The sequence below is a fragment of the Silurus aristotelis genome (assembly GCF_946808225.1).
Source record: "Silurus aristotelis genome assembly, chromosome: 9".
In the NCBI taxonomy this organism is placed as follows: Eukaryota; Metazoa; Chordata; class Actinopteri; order Siluriformes; family Siluridae; genus Silurus; species Silurus aristotelis.
In genome coordinates, this window is record NC_139582.1 from 362,252 (window position 1) to 380,000 (window position 17,749).

General features: G+C 39.1%; 1 protein-coding gene across 4 annotated transcripts in view; it reads right to left on the minus strand.

Annotated features, from left to right (window-relative positions):
- Positions 1-17,749, minus strand: part of dgkza (diacylglycerol kinase, zeta a) — a 165,869-nt gene that overhangs the window by 130,026 nt on the left and 18,094 nt on the right. The window contains exon 2 of one of the 4 annotated variants that reach the window (XM_083550093.1): positions 12,706-13,859. The exons of the other annotated variants lie outside the window; for them this stretch is intronic. Within the exon in view, the coding sequence (XP_083406219.1) occupies positions 12,706-12,747 (42 nt within the window). The 5' untranslated portion in view covers positions 12,748-13,859. The remainder of the gene's footprint in view (positions 1-12,705; positions 13,860-17,749) is intronic. 4 annotated transcript variants of the gene reach the window in all.

The window sequence follows — 17,749 nt, forward strand, 5'->3', positions numbered from 1 at the left end:
GTGTATGTGTACTGTAGTGTGTGTATTATAGTGTATGTGTACTGTAGTGTATGTGTACTGTAATGTGTGTATTATAGTGTATGTGTACTGTAGTATGTGTACTGTAGTGTGTGTATTATAGTGTATGTGTACTGTAGTGTGTGTATTATAGTGTATGTGTACTGTAGTGTATGTGTACTGTAATGTGTGTATTATAGTGTATGTGTACTGTAGTATGTGTACTGTAGTGTGTGTATTATAGTGTATGTGTACTGTAGTGTGTGTATTATAGTGTATGTGTATTATAGTGTATGTGTACTGTAGTGTGTGTATTATAGTGTATGTGTACTATAGTGTATGTGTACTGTAGTGTGTGTATTATAGTGTATGTGTACTGTAGTGTGTGTATTATAGTGTATGTGTATTATAGTGTGTGTATTATAGTGTATGTGTACTGTAGTGTGTGTATTATAATGTATGTGTATTATAGTGTATGTGTACTGTAGTGTGTGTATTATAGTGTATGTGTATTATAGTGTATGTGTACTGCAGTTTGTGTATTATAGTGTACGTGTACTATAGTGTATGTGTACTGTAGTGTATGTGTACTGTAGTGTGTGTATTATAGTGTGTGTATTATAGCGTATGTGTACTGTAGTGTGTGTATTATAGTGTATGTGTACTGTAGTGTGTGTATTATAGTGTATGTGTACTGTAGTGTGTGTATTATAGTGAGAGTATTATAGTGTATGTGTACTGCAGTGTGTGTATTATAGTGTATGTGTACTATAGTGTGTGTATTATAGTGTATGTGTACTGTATTGTATGTGTACTGTAGTGTATGTGTATTATAGTGTGTGTATTATAGTGTATGTGTATTATAGTGTGTGTATTATAGCGTATGTGTACTGTAGTGTGTGTATTATAGTGTATGTGTACTGTAGTGTGTGTATTATAGTGTATGTGTACTGTAGTGTGTGTATTATAGTGTATGTGTACTGTAGTGTGTGTGTATTGTAGTGTATGTGTACTGTAGTGTATGTGTACTGCAGTGTGTGTATTATAGTGTGTGTATTATAGTGTATGTGTACTGTAGTGTGTGTATTATAGTGTATGTGTATTATAGTGTGTGTATTATAGTGTATGTGTACTGTAGTGTGTGTATTATAGTGTATGTGTACTGTAGTGTGTGTATTATAGTGTATGTGTATTATAGTGTGTGTATTATAGTGTATGTGTACTGTAGTGTGTGTATTATAGTGTATGTGTACTGTAGTGTGTGTATTATAGTGTATGTGTACTGTAGTGTGTGTGTATTGTAGTGTATGTGTACTGTAGTGTATGTATTATAGTGTATGTGTACTGTAGTGTGTGTATTATAGTGTGTGTATTATAGTGTATGTGTACTGTAGTGTGTGTATTATAGTGTATGTATTATAGTGTATGTGTACTGTAGTGTGTGTATTATAGTGTATGTATTATAGTGTATGTGTACTGTAGTGTGTGTATTATAGTGTATGTATTATAGTGTATGTGTACTGTAGTGTGTGTATTATAGTGTATGTGTATTATAGTGTATGTGTACTGTAGTGTGTGTATTATAGTGTATGTGTATTATAGTGTGAGTATTATAGTGTATGTGTACTGCAGTTTGTGTATTATAGTGTGTGTACTATAGTGTATGTGTACTGTAGTGTATGTGTACTGTAGTGTGTGTATTATAGTGTATGTGTATTATAGTGTGTATTATAGCGTATGTGTACTGTAGTGTGTGTATTATAGTGTATGTGTACTGTAGTGTGTGTATTATAGTGTATGTGTACTGTAGTGTGTGTATTATAGTGAGAGTATTATAGTGTATGTGTACTGCAGTGTGTGTATTATAGTGTATGTGTACTATAGTGTGTGTATTATAGTGTATGTGTACTGTAGTGTATGTGTACTGTAGTGTATGTGTATTATAGTGTGTGTATTATAGTGTATGTGTACTGTAGTGTGTGTATTATAGTGTATGTGTACTGTAGTGTGTGTATTATAGTGTATGTGTACTGTAGTGTGTGTGTATTGTAGTGTATGTGTACTGTAGTGTATGTGTACTGTAGTGTGTGTATTATAGTGTGTGTATTATAGTGTATGTGTACTGTAGTGTGTGTGTATTGTAGTGTATGTGTACTGTAGTGTATGTGTACTGTAGTGTGTGTATTATAGTGTATGTGCACTAAAGTGTGTGTATTATAGTGTATGTGTACTGTAGTGTGTGTATTATAGTGTATGTGTATTATAGTGTGTGTATTATAGTGTATGTGTACTGTAGTGTGTGTATTATAGTGTATGTGTACTGTAGTGTGTGTATTATAGTGTATGTGTACTGTAGTGTGTGTGTATTGTAGTGTATGTGTACTGTAGTGTATGTATTATAGTGTATGTGTACTGTAGTGTGTGTATTATAGTGTGTGTATTATAGTGTATGTGTACTGTAGTGTGTGTATTATAGTGTATGTGTACTGTAGTGTGTGTATTATAGTGTATGTGTACTGTAGTGTGTGTATTATAGTGTATGTGTACTGTAGTGTGTGTATTATAGTGAGAGTATTATAGTGTATGTGTACTGCAGTGTGTGTATTATAGTGTATGTGTACTATAGTGTGTGTATTATAGTGTATGTGTACTGTAGTGTATGTGTACTGTAGTGTATGTGTACTGTAGTGTATGTGTACTGTAGTGTGTGTATTATAGTGTATGTGTACTGTAGTGTGTGTATTATAGTGTGTGTATTATAGTGTATGTGTACTGTAGTGTGTGTATTATAGTGTATGTGTACTGTAGTGTGTGTATTATAGTGTATGTGTACTGTAGTGTGTGTATTATAGTGTATGTGTACTGTAGTGTGTGTATTATAGTGAGAGTATTATAGCGTATGTGTACTGCAGTGTGTGTATTATAGTGTATGTGTACTATAGTGTGTGTATTATAGTGTATGTGTACTGTAGTGTATGTGTACTGTAGTGTATGTGTACTGTAGTGTGTGTATTATAGTGTATGTGTACTGTAGTGTGTGTATTATAGTGTATGTGTACTGTAGTGTGTGTATTGTAGAGTATTTGTACTGTAGTGTGTGTGTATTGTAGTGTATGTGTACTGTAGTGTATGTGTACTGTAGTGTGTGTATTATAGTGTATGTGTACTGTAGTGTATGTGTACTGTAGTGTGTGTATTATAGTGTATGTGTATTATAGTGTGTGTATTATAGTGTATGTGTACTGTAGTGTGTGTATTATAGTGTATGTGTACTGTAGTGTGTGTATTATAGTGTATGTGTACTGTAGTGTGTGTATTATAGTGAGAGTATTATAGTGTATGTGTACTGCAGTGTGTGTATTATAGTGTATGTGTACTATAGTGTGTGTATTATAGTGTATGTGTACTGTAGTGTATTTGTACTGTAGTGTGTGTATTATAGTGTGTGTATTATAGTGTATGTGTACTGTAGTGTGTGTATTATAGTGTATGTGTACTATAGTGTGTGTATTATAGTGTATGTGTACTGTAGTGTGTGTATTATAGTGTATGTGTACTGTAGTGTGTGTATTATAGTGTATGTGTACTGTAGTGTGTGTATTGTAGAGTATTTGTACTGTAGTGTGTGTGTATTGTAGAGTATTTGTACTGTAGTGTGTGTGTATTGTAGTGTATGTGTACTGTAGTGTGTGTGTACTGTAGTGTGCGTATTGTAGTGTATGTGTACTGTAGTGTGTGTATTGTAGTGTATGTGTACTGTAGTGTGTGTGTATTGTAGTGTGTGTACTGTAGTGTGTGTATTGTAGTGTATGTGTACTGTAGTGTATGTGTACTGTAGTGTGTGTATTATAGTGTATGTGTACTGTAGTGTATGTGTACTGTAGTGTGTGTATTATAGTGTATGTGTATTATAGTGTGTGTATTATAGTGTATGTGTACTGTAGTGTGTGTATTATAGTGTATGTGTACTGTAGTGTGTGTATTATAGTGTATGTGTACTGTAGTGTGTGTGTATTGTAGTGTGCGTATTGTAGTGTATGTGTACTGTAGTGTGTATTGTAGTGTATGTGTACTGTAGTGTGTGTGTATTGTAGTGTGTGTATTGTAGTGTATGTGTACTGTAGTGTATGTGTACTGTAGTGTGTGTATTATAGTGTATGTGTACTGTAGTGTATGTGTATTGTAGTGTATGTGTACTGTAGTGTGTGTATTATAGTGTATGTGTACTGTAGTGTATGTGTACTGTAGTGTGTGTATTATAGTGTATGTGTATTATAGTGTGTGTATTATAGTGTATGTGTATTATAGTGTGTGTATTATAGTGTATGTGTACTGTAGTGTGTGTATTATAGTGTATGTGTACTGTAGTGTGTGTATTGTAGTGTATGTGTACTGTAGTGTGTGTGTATTGTAGTGTGCGTATTGTAGTGTATGTGTACTGTAGTGTGTGTATTGTAGTGTATGTGTACTGTAGTGTGTGTGTATTGTAGTGTGTGTACTGTAGTGTATGTGTACTGTAGTGTGTGTATTGTAGTGTATGTGTACTGTAGTGTATGTGTACTGTAGTGTGTGTATTATAGTGTATGTGTACTGTAGTGTATGTGTACTGTAGTGTGTGTATTATAGTGTATGTGTATTATAGTGTGTGTATTATAGTGTATGTGTACTGTAGTGTGTGTATTATAGTGTATGTGTACTGTAGTGTGTGTATTATAGTGTATGTGTACTGTAGTGTGTGTATTATAGTGAGAGTATTATAGTGTATGTGTACTGCAGTGTGTGTATTATAGTGTATGTGTACTATAGTGTGTGTATTATAGTGTATGTGTACTGTAGTGTATTTGTACTGTAGTGTGTGTATTATAGTGTATGTGTATTATAGTGTGTGTATTATAGTGTATGTGTACTGTAGTGTGTGTATTATAGTGTATGTGTACTGTAGTGTGTGTATTGTAGTGTATGTGTACTGTAGTGTGTGTGTATTGTAGTGTGCGTATTGTAGTGTATGTGTACTGTAGTGTGTGTATTATAGTGTATGTGTACTGTAGTGTGTGTATTGTAGTGTATGTGTACTGTAGTGTGTGTGTATTGTAGTGTGCGTATTGTAGTGTATGTGTACTGTAGTGTGTGTATTGTAGTGTATGTGTACTGTAGTGTGTGTGTATTGTAGTGTGTGTACTGTAGTGTATGTGTACTGTAGTGTGTGTATTGTAGTGTATGTGTACTGTAGTGTATGTGTACTGTAGTGTGTGTATTATAGTGTATGTGTATTATAGTGTGTGTATTATAGTGTATGTGTACTGTAGTGTGTGTATTATAGTGTATGTGTACTGTAGTGTGTGTATTATAGTGTATGTGTACTGTAGTGTGTGTATTATAGTGAGAGTATTATAGTGTATGTGTACTGCAGTGTGTGTATTATAGTGTATGTGTACTATAGTGTGTGTATTATAGTGTATGTGTACTGTAGTGTATTTGTACTGTAGTGTGTGTATTATAGTGTATGTGTATTATAGTGTGTGTATTATAGTGTATGTGTACTGTAGTGTGTGTATTATAGTGTATGTGTACTGTAGTGTGTGTATTGTAGTGTATGTGTACTGTAGTGTGTGTGTATTGTAGTGTGCGTATTGTAGTGTATGTGTACTGTAGTGTGTGTATTATAGTGTATGTGTACTGTAGTGTGTGTATTGTAGTGTATGTGTACTGTAGTGTGTGTGTATTGTAGTGTGCGTATTGTAGTGTATGTGTACTGTAGTGTGTGTATTGTAGTGTGTGTACTGTAGTGTATGTGTACTGTAGTGTGTGTATTGTAGTGTATGTGTACTGTAGTGTGTGTACTGTAGTGTGTGTATTGTAGTGAATGTGTACTGTAGTGTGTGTGTACTGTAGTGTGTGTATTGTAGTGTATGTGTACTGTAGTGTGTGTATTGTAGTGTATGTGTACTGTAGTGTGTGTATTGTAGTGTATGTGTACTGTAGTGTGTGTGTATTGTAGTGTATGTGTACTGTAGTGTGTGTGTATTGTAGTGTATGTGTACTGTAGTGTGTGTACTGTAGTGTGTGTATTGTAGTGTGTGTGTATTGTAGTGTGTGTATTGTAGTGTATGTGTACTGTAGTGTATGTGTACTGTAGTGTGTGTATTGTAGTGTATGTGTACTGTAGTGTATGTGTACTGTAGTGTGTGTATTGTAGTGTATGTGTACTGTAGTGTATGTGTACTGTAGTGTGTGTATTGTAGTGTATGTGTACTGTAGTGTGCATATTGTAGTGTATGTGTACTGTAGTGTGTGTGTACTGTAGTGTATGTGTACTGTAGTGTGTGTGTATTGTAGTGTATGTGTACTGTAGTGTATGTGTACTGTAGTGTGCGTATTGTAGTGTATGTGTACTGTAGTGTGTGTGTATTGTAGTGTATGTGTACTGTAGTTTGTGTGTATTGTAGTGTATGTGTATTGTAGTGTATGTGTACTGTAGTGTATGTGTACTGTAGTGTGTGTACTGTAGTGTATGTGTACTGTAGTGTGCGTATTGTAGTGTATGTGTACTGTAGTGTGCGTATTGTAGTGTATGTGTACTGTAGTGTGCGTGTATTGTAGTGTATGTGTACTGTAGTGTATGTGTACTGTAGTGTGCGTATTGTAGTGTATGTGTACTGTAGTTTGTGTGTATTGTAGTGTATGTGTACTGTAGTTTGTGTGTATTGTAGTGTATGTGTACTGTAGTGTGCGTATTGTAGTGTATGTGTACTGTAGTGTGTGTGTATTGTAGTGTATGTGTACTGTAGTTTGTGTGTATTGTAGTGTATGTGTACTGTAGTGTGCGTATTGTAGTGTATGTGTACTGTAGTGTGTGTGTATTGTAGTGTATGTGTACTGTAGTTTGTGTGTATTGTAGTGTATGTGTACTGTAGTTTGTGTGTATTGTAGTGTATGTGTACTGTAGTGTGCGTATTGTAGTGTATGTGTACTGTAGTGTGTGTGTATTGTAGTGTATGTGTACTGTAGTGTGTGTGTATTGTAGTGTATGTGTACTGTAGTGTGTGTGTATTGTAGTGTATGTGTACTGTAGTTTGTGTGTATTGTAGTGTATGTGTACTGTAGTGTGTGTGTATTGTAGTGTATGTGTACTGTAGTGTGTGTGTATTGTAGTGTATGTGTACTGTAGTGTGTGTGTATTGTAGTGTATGTGTACTGTAGTTTGTGTGTATTGTAGTGTATGTGTACTGTAGTTTGTGTGTATTGTAGTGTATGTGTACTGTAGTGTGCGTATTGTAGTGTATGTGTACTGTAGTGTGTGTGTATTGTAGTGTATGTGTACTGTAGTGTGTGTGTATTGTAGTGTATGTGTACTGTAGTTTGTGTGTATTGTAGTGTATGTGTACGTCCCCTCCTGCTTTAAACTCTTTAGAATCATCCCGGTCCCCAAGAAACCCTTCATTACTGGACTGAATGACTGCAGGCCTGTCACTCATCTGTCGTCATGAAGACCTTTAAAAAGCTGGAATTGGCTCACCTAAAGAAGGTGACAGAACAGCTGCTGGATCCCCTATAGTTTGAATGCCGAGCAAACAGATCGGTGGATGACGCAGTCAACATGGGGCTGAACTACATTCTGCAACACCTTGACTGCAGAGGAACATATCCCCGGATTCTGTTTGTTGACTTCAGTTCAGCTTTTAATACAATAATTCTGGGAATTCTCCACTCCAAACTAAACCTCACTATATTCCCTGCCATCTGTCAGTGGATCACCAGATTCCTGACAGGCAGGAAACAACAGGTAAGACTGGGAGGTGTTACCTCCAGTATTCGGACAGTCAGCACTGGTGCTCCTCAGGGATGTGTCCTCTCCCCACTGCTATTCTCCCTTTATACGAACGACTGCACATCAAGTGACCCAACTGTCAAACTCCTGAAATTTGCAGATGACACCATGCTCATCGGACTCATCCAAGATGGCGACGGGTCTGCATATGAGCAGGAGGTGAAGCAGCTGGTGCTATGGTGCATTCAGAACAACCTTGAGCTAAACACACTGAACACTGTGGAGATGAGAGTGGACTTTAGAAAACACCCTTAAACACTACTCCCCCTTACAATATCCAACATCCCTGTGTCATCTGTGGAGAACTTCAAGTTTCTGGGCACTACCATTTCCCAGGACCTGAAATTGGAATCCAATATAAACTCGATTCTGAAAAAGGCCCAGCAGAGGATGTACTTTCTACGCCAATTAAGGAAGTGCAGTCTGCCACAGGAGCTGTGATACAGTTCTACACTGCAGTCATTGAATTTGTCCTGTGCTCATTAATCACCATCTGGTTTGGAGCAGCAACAAAACAGGACAAAAACAGACTACAGAAAACAATTAAAACAGCAGAAAAAATAATTGGTGCTCCTCTGCCCACTGTCCAGGACCAGTACCATACAAGAACCAGAAACCGGGCAGAAAAAAATCACTACTGACCCTTCACACACTGAACACCACATCTTCCAGCTCCTCCCTTCTAGCAGGTCCTACAGAACTCTGTTCACCAAAACTGCCAGACACAGGAACAGTTTCTTTCCCCAAGCAAACACCCTCATTAATAACTCACCATAATGATATTCCCTGCTCAGATCTATAAGTACCGCACAAAAGTGTCACTTATCACATTATCTGTATATGTTACACACACTATGGCTGCTATATACTGTACAAAGTTCTACAGTAAACTCTATCATACCTGACACACAATACTGTCATTTACACCACCATATACATTACTGATCTGTCATATAACCTGTACTACTACATACTTTCTTTTCGGCTTCTCCCGTTAGGGGTCGCCACAGCGGATCCTCCGCACGTTTGATTTGTCATATAACCTGTATCCCTATTTAATACTCACACTGTCTCACACTGTCTATACAGTCTCACACTGTCTATACTGTCTCACACTGTCTATACTGTCTCACACTGTCTATACTGTCTCACACTGTCTATACTGTCTATACAGTCTCACACTGTCTATACTGTCTATACAGTCTCACACTGTCTATACTGTCTATACAGTCTCACACTGTCTCACACTGTCTCACACTTCCTCTAATGTCTCACACTGTCTGTTTTTGTCTCGTTCAGTCCTAGCTGAATGTATAGTTTTATTTATGTCTGTACTTTTGAGAGTCACTAACAGCTGGAACCAAATTCCTTGTGTGTGTTAACACACTTGGCCAAAAACCCTGATTCTGATGTGTACTGTAGTGTGTATTATAGTGTGTGTGTATTGTAGTGTGTACCGTAGTGTGTGTACCGTAGTGATCTGTGTATTGTAGTGATCTGTGTATTGTAGTGGTGTGTGTATTGTAGTGGTGTGTGTATTGTAGTGGTGTGTGTATTGTAGTGGTGTGTGTATTGTAGTGGTGTGTGTATTGTAGTGATCTGTGTATTGTAGTGATCTGTGTATTGTAGTGATCTGTGTATTGTAGTGATCTGTGTATTGTAGTGGTGTGTGTATTGTAGTGGTGTGTGTATTGTAGTGGTGTGTGTATTGTAGTGGTGTGTGTATTGTAGTGGTGTGTGTATTGTAGTGATCTGTGTATTGTAGTGGTGTGTGTATTGTAGTGGTGTGTGTATTGTAGTGGTGTGTGTATTGTAGTGGTGTGTGTATTGTAGTGGTGTGTGTATTGTAGTGATGTGTGTATTGTAGTGATGTGTGTATTGTAGTGATGTGTGTATTGTAGTGATGTGTGTATTGTAGTGGTGTGTGTATTGTAGTGGTGTGTGTATTGTAGTGGTGTGTGTATTGTAGTGATCTGTGTATTGTAGTGATCTGTGTATTGTAGTGATCTGTGTATTGTAGTGGTGTGTGTATTGTAGTGGTGTGTGTATTGTAGTGGTGTGTGTATTGTAGTGATCTGTGTATTGTAGTGATCTGTGTATTGTAGTGATCTGTGTATTGTAGTGATCTGTGTATTGTAGTGATGTGTGTATTGTAGTGATGTGTGTATTGTAGTGGTGTGTGTATTGTAGTGGTGTGTGTATTGTAGTGATGTGTGTATTGTAGTGATCTGTGTATTGTAGCGATCTGTGTATTGTAGTGATCTGTGTATTGTAGTGATCTGTGTATTTTCAACAGGTTGTAGATTTTCTTCTCACTCAACTGACATAAACATGAAATCCCCCACCAAAGACACACACACACACACACACACACACACAATCACACAAATGTTTAGTCAGAACACATACTGTATGTTTCCTTGTGTGTGTGTGTGTGTGTGTGTGTGTGTGGTTCCATGATGTGGTGATGTGATGTGAGAAGCTCTAAACAGTGCACTGGAGCCATGTTCTTCCCTTCTCTACATGCTCACTACTTACTTCCTGTACAGGAAGGAAGTGATGTCAGCTGCACAATTACGGTTTGACCGCAGACCACACATTGTTTCCAACTATTCTTTCTGCCAGATCTCACCTCAGGGAGACTGATGCACCAACGCTGACCTGCTGCTCACCTTCTGCTGACCTGATGGGCTTTCTTCATCTCACACTCCGAACACAGTCAGAGCACACACACACACACACACACACACACACACACACACACACACACACACACACCTTTTAGCAGAACCTCAGCCATTTTACACATCATATACAGTCCGCTCACTACACACACCGAGACAGTGTATACAGTACCCAGAATACACTGCAAGCAGCACATTGTACATGATGTAAACACACACACACACACACACACACACACACACACACACACACTCCACAATGCAGCTGTACAAAGAACAGAGGAAGTTGAACATTATGTCAAAGTCACATGCAGACTGTGCTTCAAGATTCTGAGCCTTAGTTTAGTACAATAACACACACACACACACACACACACACACACACACACACACACACACACACACACACACACACACACACACTTCATATCCTGGATGTATTGAGTTGCTCCTCCCCCTTGTGTGTAAAAGTGGAACTGCAATGCTCATGTATTTTAATTCCTCGAGCTGCTGATCTACTGCAGGTTTCACCCTCCACATGTGCTCATGGTGTGAAAAAGCTTCAGTAAGCAGAAAGTGCTGATGATGGAGATCCATGGAGAACGGCTGCCCTGGTCTGAGCCAGCATGGAGGTGACGCTAGCTCAACTGTACTAGTAATGGTGGTGGTGGTGGTGGTGGTGTCATGGTGTTGGAATGTTTTTTTATGACCTATTGGGCTTGTTGATTACAATCCAGCATTATTTCAGTTCTCTGTATATTCCAGATGACCACATGCTTCCTCTTCTTCTTCTTCTTCTTCTTCTACACTGCTGACTTCCATCTCTTTCCCGACTGGTTTGATGAACACAAGCATGAGTTCAGTGACCTGCAGTGTTCAGTTACCCGATCTGTACACACTGTACTGTACTGTATGGACTGATGATGGACCTGTAGTAACATGTTCCTGCACATGGAGTACAATTCTGTACCATTCATCTACACAACTACACAACACACATCTGTACAACATACATCCACACAACACAACTAATCTACATACCACACATCTATTAAGCACACAACACATTTACACAACTACACAACACATCTATACAATTATACAACACACAACACATCTGTACAACATACATCCACACAACACAACATATGTACATACCACACATCTATAAAGCACACAACACATTTACACAACTACACAACACATCTATGCAACACACATTTGTACAACACACAACTACACAACACATCTATGAAACATCTACACAACACATCTTTACAACTTTATTATGCAACACATCTACACAGAACACAACTACACAACATCTATTTGACACATTTATGCAACACAACTATACAGCACACAACTATACATAACATCTACACAACACACATCTACAGTACATGGCACACAACTATACAACACATCTACACAACATTTCTATGCAACATATACACGACACATCTACAACACATCTATACAACAACTACACAGCACAAAATTATAGAACGCATCTACACTACATACACTACAGCACACAACTCTACACAACACACAACTATATGACACAAGTGCATGAGTAAGCAGCAGCTCTTCTGTGTGATGCAAATGTGTGAATTCAAATGCAGAAGTTCAAGACCAAATTCTCTCACACACACACACACACACACACACGCACGCGCGCGCACACGCACGCGCACACACACGCACGCGCACACACACGCTGCACTGGTTACACACACTTTCAGGCATGCACAATTTGAGCAATTTATGTTACTTTAGTGTAAATAAGTTTCGGTGCAGTGTACAACAAGTCAACATGAACATGTGGAAAACAAATCACTTTCACATTTACACACACACACACACACACACACACACAGGTCAGTATTGATGTGCGAGTGTGCGAGTCAGAGTGTTTACTGTAATCATCCTACACTTCTGAAACACAAACACATCTGAAAATAACTTCAACTTACTGTTTTACACTTTGTGTGTGTGTGTGCGTGCGTGTGTGTGGATAACACATAACAGCAGCAAATCTAAACTGCACACACCTGCTTACAGGTATACACACACACACACACACACACACACAAATTTTAAATGCAAATCAAAACAACAGTTCACACTGATGTGTTTACCTCCACAACACACACACACACACACAGAGAGAATAAAGGAAACGTTAAGTACCTGGTGTTGGTGTGGACAGGAGGGGTGTGGGGCACGACCCATTTCCCCCTGGAGCCCAGCATTTTACTCCAGACAGAGACGTACTGTACAAGTCTACATCATCTCTACACAACCACGCTTCTGTACTCTCTCTCTCTCTCTCTCTCTCTCTCTCTCACACACACACACACACATACACACACACACATACACATGTGCACATATTATTTCTTAAACCACCACCCACACCAATTTCCTGTTTCAAAACTTTTGAGAGCATGTATGACAGAGAGAGAGAGAGAGAGAGAGAGAGAGAGAGAGAGAGAGAGAGAGAGAGAGAGAGAGAGAGAGAGAGAGAGAGAGAGAGGGAAAGAGACAGAGAAAGAGAGAGAAATGAAAAGAGAGAAAGAGAAAGAAATGAAAGAGAGAGAGAGAGAGAGAGAGAGAGAGAGAGAGAGAGAGAGAGAGAGAGAGAGAGAGAGAGAGAGAAGAGAGAGAGAGAGAGAAATGAGGGGGTGAGTGCATTTCAGTTCTCGCCAAAACATGTCTCAGGTACAAAAATACTCACTGGCCTGAGGCCCTCAAAGGAAGATATTTTTAGATGCTTTAAAAATTGACACACACACACACACACACACACACACACACACACACACACACACACACACACACACACACACACACACACACAAGAATCGAGGCTTGAAAACTGCAGATTTTTGAATAGAGGAAGTTTTCAGCTTCAGTTTCTCCGGCTGGGTTTTTCAGCATAAAAATAACCAAAGCTCCAACATTAAGCAACAAATTCCATCAGAAGATTCGTCCAGATCAGTGCGATGAACAGATTTAAAAAATGCCTACAGTTTCTTTTCTTTACATGAAATATGAGGAGCTTCTGTTAAACTCTGACTTTACACTAGAGGGCGCTACAAGCCTTTTTTTTTTTTTTTTTTTACGAGCAGCCCCTGATCAATCAGTGACTGTAAATGAAACACAAACACACATCAATCAATCAATCAATCACTACATTAACACAGTGCATTCAATTGTTACATTGTGTCAAAAAATAACTGCATTACACGTCACATCACTTCTGTATGGACGAATGAGATGTTCGCCTCGTTGTGCCACTCGTCCTACTGAGGGTCATGTGGACCTGAAGCCTTTCCAGGGAACTGGGACACACAAGCACACACAAAAAAACTATTTGGAAATGCAAGTTAGTCTACAGTGCATCTTTTTAAACTCGGAAGGAAACTAGAAAACCCAGTGGAAGAAAACATGCAGCTCCACAAACACATGGAGGAACATCTGATCACATCTGATCACCTCAGACGTGCTCTAACGCAAGTGTTAAAGGAATGTGTCCATGATATTATCTAACATCTCACTCTGCGCTTACTACGATCTCACCATAATCTCAGTTTAGTCTCAGCACTCAAATCACAGAGTTTTAAAGTAGAGTTTGACCGATTATTTGGGACGATTTGGGAAAGAATCAGCTTCAGCAGGTTGTGCTGCAAATTCTGCTGATTATTAGACCACTGCATCTGACACACCAAACCGTACGTGTACGTTCCGTGCCAGCAGGTGGCAGTAGTCTGTATTCGGCATTCAAACAGGAAAAACGGAAAAGCTACAACTGGGAAAATCTGAAGCGAGCAGCGTTTCCATGTGATTCATCATCACTCAAGGAACCCTGTAGGTTTTTCATGTCTGCTAAGTTGCGAAGACGAGAGCAAGAACGTGTCCTGGGTTTGAAGTTCTTATCATTTACTTTAAAATTATATTTTAACATATTTTATTATTATTAAAACTGATGTGTTTGAAGAGAGAATGAGAACAAAGTGCTCATGATGACATGGAGTGAAGACCTGAAGAGAAGATCAGACACTGAGCAGGAGTCATGGAGTGACGGAGGAGGAGTGAAGAGACACAACACACACACACACACACACACACACACACACACACACACACACACACACACACACACACACACACACACACAGATCTGATATAAAGTAGAAATACGCTGGAACAATAACAGGATGTGTAAATGTTTGTAGAATCAGATAAAGTACAGAAGCTGGTTCTTCTCACCATATCTCTGATCTTCTGATCATTTCTCCCACAGGTTTCAGAGCCTCACTAAGAAACAGCTGATACAATCCATTTATAACATGATTTAACATTCTACAAGTCCAACCTCTCCTTCTGCTCCACACACACACACACACACACACACACACACACACACACACACACACACACACACACACACACACACACACACACACACACACACACAGTCTTTTTCTAGCTCTTCTTCATCTTTTGCTCTGATCTCCTTTTATATTCAGATATGTGTGTGTGTGTGTGTGTGTGTGTGTGTGTGTGTGTGTGTGTGTGTGTGTGTGTGTGTGTGAGGCACAGCTGTTTTTTTTTTTACATCACCATATCTTTTACTGGGACAGACTGAAAGCCTTTCTCCCACCAATGCGCGCGCACACACACACACACACACACACACACACACACACACACACACACACACACACACACACACACACACACACACACACACACACACACACACACACACACACACACACACACACACACACACACAGCCAGAGCAGAGATGAGATTAAAGTAAATCCAGAGTTTAACAGATCAGAGAGAGAAAAATAGTGTATATATGTGTGAATGTGTGTGTGTGTGCGCGTGCGCGTGTGTGCGTGTGTTCCTTAGCACGGGATGGGTCTCAGGTAGATTAAATAAACGGAGCTTCAGGATCAGACTTTAGATTGTGGTGGTCCACTTCATGACGCAGGTGACCACTCAGATCATTTTTAGGACCTTCATGAGCCGGAGCCGAGCTGGCCCGTGAGACTCGTGGTGATGATTAGGGGTTATACCAGACCTCGTGCCTAAGCTTGGAAAGATCTGCTGCTGAATTTGATAGATTTTGATGAATCATTGAAGAACTTCTCCATCACTGATGTTTTTCCTTTATTTATTTATTTATAAGATGCTGAACATTAGGAGAGCATCACATTCATCAGAGTGCTTCATCTGAACATCCTGCAGCAGCCCTGACTTATCCATCCACACACACACACACACACACACACACACACACACACACACACACACACACACATACCATTTATACAATAACACAACAATCACTTGTTTGAGATCTCACTTCATGTCATTTCTTCCAGCTCTCCTCCTCCCTGATGCAAATGTAACATTTTAGCAGCTCGTGTCATTTCCACATTCATGTCATCTTCTCTCCATTCACACCTTCTATCTATTACACTTACAGGTGTGTGTGTGTGTGTGTGTGTTCCCTATCCCTCGCTCCCTTATTCCATTTTCTCTTCATCTTCCCTTGCCCATGAGAGTACACATCCTGTCGTCATGGAGACGTCTCAGATCTTTTTAATCAAGCACTTTACCCTCTTTTGTCACACACACACACACACACACACACACACACTACAGTATTAGATATACATTATACCTACAGCTTCCACTTCTCATCTCAGAGCTTCACAGATGTCTGTCTCCATAAACCTTAAGAAAAAATCAAGTTTTGACTCACCTTTGGACCTGACCCTGGCTTCCCACACACACACACACACACACACACACACACACACACACAAATAAGAATTTTACAGCAGTGTAAAGATACAACTGCAAAAAAAAGAAGCACAGAATGAAATATAAATCAGTTTCAGATTGAACACGTACTGTAACAGCATGCAGGAGAAACGTGCTCATCTGGGTGACACCTGGCTTCCCTGTAGAGTCTGGTTCCTCTCAAGGTTTCTTCCTCAGACCTTCTCTCAGAGAATCTTCAGCCCATTCTACTGCGCTAAGGACTTATTTCACTGTAGATTATGTTACAGAAATATTACATGCAGCAGCTTAGCGTTATTAATTTTGTGCCCATGTAATAGCACAGAAAGAGTGGTCGGAGCTAACTGTGGACCAATCAGAGACCACTTTGTTTAATAGAGATCGAACAGTAGTTGGATGGTTGCTGAAAACAAAAATCCATACCGATAGTTTTTCCAGCCGCCGTTCTGCAGTCTTTTACGAGAGTGGCCTCTAGAGGTGACTGACACCACATGCAGTAGTAGGAGTGGAGTAGAGACACAGAGACACACCTCCTCTCCATGTCATTGTTTTACACAGTGGTTCCTGATGTCCCAGTTCTGGATATGACCCACGATGCTGCCACCACCGTACTTCACCATGGAGATGGTGTTTTTTTAAATAATATGATCTTTATGGAATAATTATGGAATGGGACTTTTTGGAATTAGTTTCATCAGATCACCACACACACGGTTTAGGTGATAATTTAAGTTTAGATGTTGATTTCTGAGGAACAGCTTCCTACTAGCTGCCCATTCACCCAGACGTGTGAAGAAAATGAGAGGATGTGGTCATGTGTAGAGATTAATCAGTACAGATATTCCTGCAGCTCTTTTAGTGTTGCTGTAGGACTCAGCAGCCTCCTGGGTACCTTGTTTTGTTCTGTGTTTCTGTAATTATTGGTGGGATCTCCTGGTCTCAGTAGTTTGTTAATTATGATAAAGGCCAGGATATATCTGATGTTTTGGAAAAAAATGTTATACCCCCTCTCCTGATCTGCAGCTAATAAAAGTGAGATCCTGTAGTTTTTGAAAGTGTAATTTGTGAACCATGGCTTCAGAAAGTCATGAGAAAAAGCTGATCACGTTTCCCATCCAATCATATTGTAAAACACTCCCTGAAACTCACCCAGCAGCTGATCTATTAACTTTCCTGTTCCTGAGAGGTTCCTGAAGCTCTCAGCTTCAGCGCTTTGTGATGAGGCTCAGGTTATTGATCAGTTTCCTGCCAGGTGTTGATCAATAGTGCAGAGAACACACTACTACTAATCCCTCACACATCCAGGAAGAGAAAACTTTAGTTAAAAATGCTGTATTTATGGTTCGGGGTATCATATGTGGAAACGTAGAGCCGAGTTGCTTAAAGAAGAAAGGCCATGTGAGCGGAGAAG